The sequence below is a fragment of the Phoca vitulina genome, unplaced genomic scaffold (assembly GCF_004348235.1).
Source record: "Phoca vitulina isolate PV1807 unplaced genomic scaffold, GSC_HSeal_1.0 scaffold20, whole genome shotgun sequence".
NCBI classification, from domain to species: domain Eukaryota; kingdom Metazoa; phylum Chordata; class Mammalia; order Carnivora; family Phocidae; genus Phoca; species Phoca vitulina.
Window position 1 is genome coordinate 37,574,620 of NW_022589723.1, and position 11,428 is coordinate 37,586,047.

General features: G+C 46.2%; 1 protein-coding gene across 2 annotated transcripts in view; it reads right to left on the reverse strand.

Moving 5' to 3' along the window:
* ADPGK (ADP dependent glucokinase) overlaps positions 1-3,029 on the reverse strand; it is a 33,076-nt gene extending 30,047 nt beyond the window's left edge. For both annotated transcript variants that reach the window (XM_032417397.1, XM_032417396.1), the window contains exon 1: positions 2,740-3,029. In XM_032417397.1, coding sequence (XP_032273288.1) covers positions 2,740-2,966 — 227 coding nt within the window. In that variant the 5' untranslated portion in view covers positions 2,967-3,029. The remainder of the gene's footprint in view (positions 1-2,739) is intronic.
* Between the last annotated feature and the right edge of the window lie 8,399 nt (positions 3,030-11,428).

The following is an 11,428-nucleotide window of genomic DNA, read 5'->3' on the forward strand; positions in this document are numbered from 1 at the left end:
AATAAAATCTTTAAAAAAATAAAAATAAAAAAATAAAAGCAAGGATGGTGGTTCTCATCACCTCCCTTCTGCTTCATTATCTGTAAAATGTTTCCTTAGCTTCTTCCTAGCTTTTTAACACTATACCTGAGATATTGCAATAGGTAATCATAATCACCATAAGATGCAGAACTGCAGAGAAGAGAAATCCTAAGGGGCAGGGGCAGTGGTCCCTGGGCTGAACTCTGGATGGCGCTCTGGACAGAGAAAGAAGCCTGGTATTATGAAGCACTGAATATAAGGCAGGCATTTTCAGACAGGCCACACCAATTTGCAAAACGCGATAAGATAGGGAAGTAGTCACACTGCTTTCAGCTGAGAAAAGTTGAAGCTGGAGGTTGACTACCATTCCACAACTGGAAAAGCCTAAATTCAAACCCAGATTTCTGATACTAAAGCTCTCACAGGGAGCATGCACAAGCAAAGATGTGAATGAAGGGATTAACTTTTTTTCTGGGTACAATAAGAATGTTGATCTAGTTAGAATGGAGAGTTAAACAGAGGAGTAGAGTAAGGTAGGTTTCAAAGGTCAGGGTGAAGCCAGGTATTGGGGAATGAACACTACGTTCATCATTCACCCAATGAGTCTTTGGCACCAGAATCCGATTTTGAAGCAGGGGAGGTGGCACATCTTAGAAAGATATGGTAGTGGGCTCCTATCCTTTATTTCTCTGGGTCCTTTCCACCAGCCCCTTACATGCTGGTGCCTCCCAGAACCCCACCCTTGCCATTTACCTTCTTTTCTTGTTCTCCTCTGGTGTGATCCCATACACTCTCTGACCTCGACCTAACTATTGGCATCTTCAAAGCCTGTAAGCCCGCTCCTCAATATGCTCCTAAACTTCAGCCTGTCAGCTGATAGCTCAGCTTCTGCTACTAACAACCTTAAGTAGGTAGATACAAATATTGTCATCCAGTTTTTACAGAAGCTTATAAGTATTGATTGGCCCAAGGTTACACTGCTGTCAAGTACCAGAGGCACAAGGTAAGCCTGTTTCTGTCTCTGTGTTCACGCCACATTGTTGCTGTAAGGGAGATTAAGAAAAAGGAACAAGACTGTGTTGGAAGATAGGTTAGATTTCAAAGGAGGGGCAGCGTACCTGCTTGTGGGATTTCAAATGAAGCTGGTATTCTGTCATGCCAGCCGGAACACTAATAATGAATACATCTGTTTTCAACAAATGAGGCCGGGACCTTGCTTCACCCATTTCTGCATCCTCAGAACCTAGCACAGACCTGACACATACCCTGTAGTTGCTGATATTTGCTGAACCTGCATAAAGCCAGGGAGGACACTTAAGAAACTGATAGGGAGGGGCGCCTGGGTGGCTCAGTCCGTTAAGCATCTGACTCTTGATTTCAGCTCAGGTCATGATCTCAGGGTCACGAGACCGAGCCCCATGTTGCGCTCTGCACTCAGCGTGGACTCTGCTTGAGATTCTCTCTCTGCCTCCCCCCTACACTCGCGCCTGTGCACTTTCTCTCAAAATAAATAAAATCTTGAAAAAAAAAAAAAAAGAACCGAAACAGATAAGGAAGTGGCTGAAAGGGCCTGAACTTGAAAAAAGAGGTAAAAGGAGATGTATCTCAAGAAACGATATGCTGATTAAAAAAAAAGTGCTATGAGGTGCCTGGCCGGCTCAGCACATGAAGCATTCGACTCTTGACCTCAGGGTCAAATATGAGGCCCACATTAGATGTAGAGATTACTTAAAATAAATATTAAAAAAAAAATACTAATATTTGCCTGCTCTTTACAGAAGATGCCATGCAATATTACACAATTACTTCGTTTAATCTTCAGGATAACTTTGCTCTACCTTACCCTTGCCCCAGTACTCACAAACACTAGCAGAGTACTTCGTAGAAGGTCTGCTTTTGTATGGTGCTTCTGAGCTGATGGCAAGATATTTAAGTTGAACTGAGACAGGATTTAAAGTTAGTGTGAAGGGAACAATGAGGAATACAAAGAAAGGAGGCACTGTGAGTTGGGAGAACTGTAAATATGCAATGTCACTGAAGTCAGGGGAAGAAAAGAGTTTCAAGAAGGGCAAGTTTAGCTGGTAGAAGAACTGCAGGGAGTTGACAACGAAGACTAAAAAAAGACAGCTGAATTGGAAAATCAACAAGTCACCAGTGAGCTTTGAGAGTAGTTTCAGTAGAGTGGTGGTCTCCCAGACTATGGTATTAAGGAAGGGGAAACAAGAGAGAGAAAGTCGGTAGCTAAAGCACTGAGGTCACTCCTCAGTGACCACGCCACTCACTCAAGAAGTTCAGAGGAAGGCGAATGCCGTCAAATTGGTTGCCGCAAAAACGCAGTCGCCAAAAGAGCTGAAACAGGAATGAAGGAGACTGGCACATGAGGGTGTTAGGCTGCGCGGGATTTGCAAGAGGCTATTAGGCTGGTCCTACCGAAATGAGAGAAGGGCGCAGGGACCAGGCAAGAGGAAAAAGCAGTATGCGGAGTCCTTACAGCAGTGACGAACAGGGCTGGTCCCAGACATCCGACGCTTCTCGCCAAGGAGGCAGCGTGGACACCAGCGCCTAGGAGCCTCCCGGGGGACGTCTGGGAACCCGTTTCCGCGCGGTTCTACCTCCTAGCTCCCCAGCAGCCGGAACTCCGCCAAGGCGGCGCTCGGAGGCCCGGAGCACCCGCACCTCCTGGAGAGACCCAGAGACGCAGGGCCCGCAGGCACTCACCCCACGGCCACGCGGCGCCAACGCCGGGCCGGCAGTACGATGAGCGCGTCCCAGGCGGCCGCCAAGCGGCCCTCAGGGGAGCCGGGTCCCGGGGCCGCGGGCGCCAGCTGTAGCGAGCTCCACAGCGAGCGCAGCGCCGAGCCGGGCAGCTGCGGCTCCAGCAGGAGGACACAGCCCACCGCCAGCGCCAGGAAGCCGGCGTACGCAGAGCCGCGCCACAGCGCCATGGGGACAGTGGCGCTGCAGCCGCCAGCCCGCTCCTTTCCCAGCCCGCGCCTCTTCCGTCTCGGCGTGCGCCAACGTCGACACGCGCCACGTCACGCCGGCGCGCCACGGCCCCCGAGGGGCGGGCTGGGGGCGGGGCTCTGCGCCGCTCCCCGGGCGCCAGTGGCGGAGCTCGGGGGGCGCGGTTGCACGGCCCTGGAGGAGGTGGGACAAAGGCCAGAACGCGAAGCCGGGCCGGGGCGCCTTCCCGGGACTCCAGACGGACCCCCCCAGAAGTGCGAGGGTACGTTTGTTTAACCCGTACGACGGAACGGACGGATTATGAAGAAGCAGGCCAGCCTCACGCTAATCTTTGAGCCGTCAATGTCCGCATTTGGGCAGCGCCTGCAGTTGCTCGGAGGGGCACCAGTCACGCTCCCCCTCTTTTAATTCGTCCCTCCGCGAGTGTGTCCATCCTCCACCGCTGGCTTAAGTCTTCCTCTTTCACCCCGGGGGAATTAGCTCAGCCGGCAGCCGCGCCGCAGCGAGCCCCCTGGGGCACGCGAGGCGGGGGGATTCCGCTTCCTTAGAGGGTAGCCGAGGCCTTCGGCCGCTCGAGGCCTGCGCCAAGACGGGAGACCCCGCAGTGATCCCTCTCGCGGGACGACCAGAATCAGGCCTTAAAGTAACCCTCTTGGGGGCGCTGTTCCCTTTAACAATATCAGAAAAACGCACAAATGAACACAGTCTTGTGTTACGGAGTTTATGGACTTGGGTTAAGAAACACTGGTTTCTCCTCTTTTCCGTTGGTGATAGGGCTTCAGCCCAGGCAGGCTCCGTCTTCCTCGTTGTGACCCTTCTGTCTATGAGCGTACGTTAAGAGCAGTGGAGCTAGGCTTGTTACCAGCTCCTCAGCAGCCACCGTGTACCGCCTATTATTCTTCCTTGGCCTATTCCATTTTTTTTTTTTTTCTAGTTCTGCTGGCTCCTGACCTTGGCTTTGTGTCCGATTTTCCACTGCGCCTGACCTTTGGACTTGGCAATGAAACTTTATTTCCCTAGCTTTGATCTTGGGCAATAGGGTTCATCCCCCCCCCCCCCCAGCCCCACATCACACACTTCCCCATCCTGGCCATCTACCTTCCCCTAGCTCACCTCACCCAGTTTACCTGATTATAGCCGCCTTTTCAAAGGAGATGTTGACACAGGAAGAGATTTGGGCTGCCACGTAAAAGACAGAAGCCAAGGAGCCAATGAGATTTGTGTGGAGCCATCAAAGTGTCTTCTCTAGGGTTGCCTTTCCCTTCTCTCTCCTCAGGTAGGCATGTCGAATCAGTTCCTAGAGAAACTGCTCTCTTTCATGGCCCCCAGTGGGCAGGTTTCCCTGCCATCCCAGAGAGACTCAACCAGCGCCTAATTCAAAAGTAGGGAATCCACTGATGCCAAAGAACACTTCTCAATTAGTTGTGCCTTGGATAAACCTCATTGGCTACAATACTGCCACTGCACAAAGCTTAGAGAATACTTCTCTCTATCGAGAATTTGGACCAAGAGTCAGGAGTTTGTTGCTAGTTTTTGTTTTTTGTTCTTTTCCTGGACCCACAAGATCACATAGGCTTGAAGGGCAGATAGAGCTAGTTAAATATATTTCCAAGGTGAAGTTTTGGAGGAGCTCAGGAAGCTGAAATATGGGAGGTCTATGGAGCAGACAGGCCTAGAGAAACGGGAATGCTCCACACCAGAGCGATGTGGAGAGAAAGCTACCTGGGGCCTTCCCTTCTGGCTCCCGAGATAGCTGCTGAACTGCCAAAACACTTTCTTTGAACCTAATTCTGCTGCTGCTTTCTAGGCTTGCCAGAACTCCCCGCCGCCACTCCCTCAGTTTTATTAAGATATAATTGACATATCAATTGACACATCAGTTATAACACTGTATAAGTTTAAGGTGTCTAACATAATGATTTGATACATGTATATGTTGCACAATGATTACCACAGTAAGTTTAGTTAACATCGCTACCTCACAGTGACAAAATTTTTTCTTGTGATAAGAATATTTAAAATCTACTCTCTTAGCAACTTTAAAATATATGATACTAGAACTTTTGATTTAGCCACGGAGACAAAACAGCAGCCACTGGAACAAAGTGGAAGTTTATTTCTCATGTGAAAGTCCGAATGGGGTGCTGGAACTGCAGCAGCAAGCATGGCCCCATCTGCTCATTATCAAGGTTGCTCTGGGGCGCTTGCTGGTTGGTGGCTCAGTGTAGCTTTGTATTGTGGGTGGTGGCAGGGCTGGACAAAGGGCCCAGAGTCTGGACCTCAATTCCTCCTGAGAATAGCAGGAGCTGTAGGAAGAATATCAGCTACACTTGCGGGTCGTGGCAGAATCTGATGTGACTTCTGGTCACATACACAATCCCAGGGGTCTTAATTCCTTCTCACTCCTCATCAGGGGCTCAGGGGCAAGCAGTCAGCTCTTTGGGTACTGCAGTCCCTCTTGAAATACTTCCTTAATGAAAAATAGTCATTTCAGATTCTGATCATTATCTTTTTAGATCTGGAATGCGTTGCAAGCTTACTGTTTTTCTAGAAGTCAGATTTCTGGGGGCAATTATACAAAAGAGCCTGGAGTGGGCAGCCATGGCTCCATTCCCTAGGCTGAACAAAGAGAAAAGATCTGGGCAGGCCTCAAGACACCCCTTACCCCACCCAAATTGCTTCCAGACATGGCCTTTGCTGTTGGTTCTCTCTCCTAGGACCTTGAAATGAGAGAAAAAAGCAATTTGGTTCCAGAAAATTCAGAGACAAATGGAGGCTCCAGTTGTCCTACCCAAGACCCTGACCTGGAAGGCCAGGATGCAGATCCCATATTTATATAAGGAATTAGCAGAATCCTGTCAGTTCCCAAATTAGCCTGAGGCTTTGGCTTTGACATAAACATAAGTCAACAGCACTCCTGTGATCTGAAGAGTTTTAAGGAGCAAGTTTGTTCCCACATTGGAACAGAAACTAAAATGGTACCAAATAGTCCTTATGTAAGCCGGGCTAACCCACTTTTCCACAGTTCCAGGCCTCTGGGGTTTCATCCAAGCTGCTCTCTGAAGTCCACACTGTGTCAAGGCCTTTGCTGATGCCAGGGACACAGCCCACCAAGGCCACACCCAAAGGCCGGAGTCAGCGCACAGCTTTGAAGGTTATAGAAAACTAAGGAGGGGTGCCTGGGTGGCTCAGTCGGTTAAGCCTCCAACCGTGCAACTCTTGGTTTCTGCTCAGGTCATGATCTCAGGATCCTGGGATTGAACCCCTCCCCCCCGCCCCCCCCACCAGGCGACAAAAGAGAAGGAATAAAGGATTCCAGCATCTGAACAGAGAAAGTTTTATGTCTGCAGCCACAGCCCTGGGCAATCAGACACCTTCCTCCCTCACCTGCCATCAGAAGGGCACTAGAAGATCTAGGAGGATTGCTGAACACAGATTGGGGCAGAGAACTTCTTAGTTTGTGAGGATGTAACAGTGTGGTGGCTGTGGATTTCCACTTTGGGGTTAACTGCTTTGGACTAGGAGGAAGTGCTGAGTGTGGGAAAGTGGGAGGGGCAGAACTGTCTAGGGCTTCTTATGTGGCAGGGGCCTATGAGCTTCATAGGGCAAATGAGTAGGGGGCAGGGTGAAGCATGGCCCTGTCCCACAGTGCTTTCTTGGATGTCCCACACTCCTGGGACAAAGCTCTCACACTGGCCGCTGTAGGCCTTTCACACTCAGGGGCCTCTGGGTTGGTACTCCTCTGCAGGCTGTGTAAGCCAGCTCTGTTGTAGGTCCTGCAGCATGTTACAGCCATCCGATTTGGGTTCTGTCATAGTTACAGTGTACGTTTGGAAGGCAATGGAAAGTTTGCCTTCTAACTGTATTTCCTTCTTGAGTCAAGAACCCTAACAATTCTAGAACCACTTAGCCCCAGAGTTGTTTTCCAAGAAGAAATAAAGGAAAAAATAAAAGGAAGCAATCAACGTTCAACTGGTATGGCATGGCTGGGCTGCTCTAGAGTGGCGAGGGGCCCAGGCTTGTTCCATCTTTTGCTCTGCCGTCCGTAGGGTGACAGCATAGAGAAGAGGGCATGCCATGATAAAATCGGGGTTCTGGAAGAAAGGAGAGTGGGCGAACAGTTGTTGCAAGGCAATCAACACTTTCTACTCCAACGGAAAGAATGTGGGCTTTGATACCTGGTTTTAAATCTCCACTTCTGCCACCCAGCATCTGTGTATCTCAGGCAAGTCATTTAACCTTTCTGTCCCTCAGTTTCCTTACCTGCAAAATAATTCCCACTGTACCAAAGCGTTGTGAGAAGTAGACATATCTTAAAAGAGCCTAGCACAGTGTCTACACCATGTTGATACATGACAAAAACACTCCCTGCCATGGCCACGGTTGGTTCCTAGGAACTCTCTTTAATTTTCTTCTCAGCCCTGCTGGTCTGGCATTTTCTCACCATAAAGAGGACAGGCATCTTTACATAGATCACTGTGCAGTGACCTTTTCTATTTTCGGCTGTTTTCTATATAATATTCCACTGAATAAAAATACTAGAATTTATTTGCTCAGTGTATAGTGAGTAGAACGTTTGGAATTTTCCCAGGTTTTTACTATTATGTATACTATTGCTCTTTACTATGCTGATGCATATGCATATAAGTTTCTTCAGGGTGTAAACCAAGAGTGAAATTCCTGGGTCATATGAAACACCTGTCCTCGACTTTACTAGATAATGTCAGACATCCTTCCAGAGCGGTATGCCAGCTCACCCATATGAGAATTCCTGTTGCTCCACGTACACACCGAAAGGTTCGTAAAGCTTTGCCATTCTGGGGGCACCTGGGTGGCTCAGTCAGTTAAGCATCTGACTCTTGATTTTGACTCAGGTCATGATCTCAGGGTTGTGGAGCCTGCTTAAGATTCTCTCTCTCCCTCTGCCCTGCCCCCCCTTAAAAAAAAGCTTTGCCATTCTGTAGGATGTGTAGTGGTGTCTTATTATGGTCATGACAAAGTTTTTGTTAGTTGCAAATACCTTCTACCCCCTGTCACTTGTCTTTTTATTCTCCTTATAATATCTTTAGTGAATAAAGTTCATAATTTTATTTTTTAAAAAGATTTTATTTATTTATTTGACAGAGAGCAAGCATGAGCAGGGGGAGGGGCAGAGGGAGAAGCAGACTCCCCACTGAGCAGGGAGCCCGATGCGGAGCTCAATCCCAGGACCCTGGGATCATGACCTGAGCTGAAGGCAGACGCTTAACTGACTGAGTGACCCAGGCGCCTCTAAAGTTCATAATTTTAATGCTATTAATAGTTTGTTCCTTTTTCTTGCTGCCTTTTCCTTTATCATCAGTACTTTTTGTTACTTGTTTTTTTATTTTTTGTTATTTATTTATTTATTTGACAGAGATTGAGAGCACAAGTAGGCAGAGCAGCAGGCAGAGGGAGAAGCAGGCTCCCCACAGAGCAGGGAGCCCGATGTGGGCCTCGATCCCAGGACCCTGGGATCATGACCTGAGCCTAAGGCAGACGCTTAACTGACTGAGCCACCCAGGCGCCCTTGTTACTTATTTTTTAAAAAAACTCTTTTCCTACCCAGGGTCATGAAGATATTCTCCTATATTCCCTTCTCAGAGCTGTATGATTTTGCATTTCATGGTTAGGGGTTTAATCCACCTTGGAACTGATTTTTGTGTGTTATGGGAGAGGTACCCAGTTGACCCAGTGTATTTTACTGGCTATATCTCAATGACCTGCATTCCCACCTCTGTCCTGTATCTAGTGTTCATATATGTGTGGATCTGTTTCTGGGCCTTTATTCCATGTCATTGGTCTGTGTATCCTCATACCAGTACCTCACTATCTTGATATCTGATAATGTAGGTTCTTACACCCTATTTTTCAAGAGCATCTTGGCTATCCTTGACCCTTTTTCACTCCCATATACATTTTCAAATTGACATATCAAAAACAAACAAACAAACCAGTTAGGATTTTGATCAGTTTCAGTTTGGGAAGGATTGCCATCTTTACAATTGTGAGTTGTCCAATCTAAGACTATGGTAGATCTCTTCATTTATTTAGATCTACCTAAATGTCTCGCAGTAACATACTCAGCTTCAGTGTAGAGGCTTTGCATATCTTTAGCATTGTTTATTTTTAGGCATATAATGTTTCTTAATCCCATTATAGAGGTAAAATTGACATATAGTAACTGCACAATATTTAGAGTGTATGATTTGATAAGTTTACCATATGTATGCATCTTGAAACCATCACTACAATCAAGATAATAAACATACCCATCACTCCCAAAAGACTCCTCATGTCTCTTTGTAATCCTTCCTTCCCGAACATCCCCCCTCCCTACTCTGTACCCAGGCAATCAGTAATTGGCTCTCTGTCACTATACATCAGTTTACACTTCCCAGAATTTTATATAAATGAAATCGTACAGTATGTCCTTTTTTTGATCTGGTTTCTTTCACTCAGCATAGCTGTTTTGATACTCACTTAGGCTGTAGTGTGTATCAATAGTTGCTTTAAAAAATTTTTATTTTGAAATAGTTATATATTCACAGGAAGTTGCAAAAATAGTGCAGAGTTTCCCTGTACCCTTTACCCAGCTTCTTCCCCATGATCTTTGCATGCCTGGCTGCTTTCCATCACTAATATCTCAGTCTGCTCAGAGAGAGCTTCCCTGACCAAACAATATAATCTCATCAGCCTGTGGGTCTCTACCCCGTCTCCCTCTGTTATTTTCTGTCTAGAACTTATTAACAGTGGGTATTTCTCATTTGTTTATTAATTTATTTGTTTATTGTGATCTCATCCTATTAGAATATGAATTCAGTGAAAACAGAGAACTTGTCTGTCCTCGTCAGTGACTAGAATGTGCCTGGCATCAGTAAATAACTATTGAATAATAAAATAATACATCTTCCAGCAAGTGCATAATATGGTTATTGTTCTATTTTACAGATGAGAAACTGGGTTGGGAAAGATAAAGTGACTTGCCCCAAACCACAGTTTGTGGTAGTGGTGGAGGGGATATTGGGCACTGAGATTTGAATCTCTGATTTATGAACACACTGAACTCTTTTAAAAAAATTCTGAGACAGGAAGCAGGGCAGAATGAAGCTGGTTGCATCTATGTCCTTCGGTGGCAGTAGCCCTTCTTTATACCATAGACTCAGACCCTTCTTTATACCATAGACTCAGACCATAGTGCCCAGGCCAGGAACAGCTAACATCCCAAGTGGTCAGCCCTTGGGGTCACTGGCCTCAGCAGCAGTGGCAGGGCCTGCAAGCCCCACTGTGGACTCCCCTACCTCCCAGAAAGAGCAGGCAGTTAATTTTCCCCATCCCCATTCATGCTTATGGGTTGTTGTTATTGTTTTTTTTCAATGAATTAATCTGACATTTATTTCCAAATCTTTTTTTAAAGAGGCATTACAGTTCAATACCATTTATTGCAAACAGATTTCTTTAAACAAATCAGTCCTGATGTTGAAATTATAATGCATGTTTTTTTTTTTAGTTTTTGGCACTATTTACTGTTTAGAACAATAGAGAGCAACTTTTTGAACAAAAAGTGGATAGTACTTCATTGGAAAAATATAATAAGAAATAGATTTTACTCTTATACTCCAAATCTCCATATTTGTAGTTAAGGTTATATTAAAAAGTTAACTTCCAAAAAATAACAAGCTTACAAAATCATGATGAAAGTTAACTGGATTTTCTTGAGAAATAAAATTAAAACCAGACAGCACTGCTTACTTTTCAGCAAATTCTGCTTTGCCAAGTTTTGAAAGGAAAAAGCCTAACATAGTTTTCAGTGTTGTCTCCTTGCCTGGGAGAATCTGGAGGACTTGCTGCTTTCTGACAGCCTACTTTATCATCACTGCTCCCAGTCACAACTGAATCTATCAACATGATGGCTTCACAGGCTCGCTATGAACAGCCCAGAGCTCAAACCCCGATTGGAGTAGATAAATCCCCTGCCTCTTTGACGGAGCTGTGGATTTCAGACGTTGCTCTATGTGCTCCAGTTAATATGCATGAAGCTAGTACAAGAAAGGAACCACATCACTTACGCCTGAGAACTTTCTGGAACAAAAATCTGGCACATCAGTCAGTTACTTTATCCATTACAATTTGAGTGAGTACCCAGTAGCAATTTTTCTTCCAGAACTTCTGATCTGTGGCCAAATGTATGATCCATCAGTTGGGTCATATTGCAAACTGTGTTATAATCAACACTTTGGAAAATGTACATCACTGTCATAGTCTTCAGAAGCATCTCTTGGTGACCATGATTCCTGTGGGGTCAGGGAAAAGAAATGTCCCAATAAATCCCGTTTCCTACTTTCTTGATTCAACTTTTTAGGCTGCTTTCTCCTTCCTGGAGTGGGTAAGTGAACCCTGGCCTTTTCTGCTTAAAAAACAGACC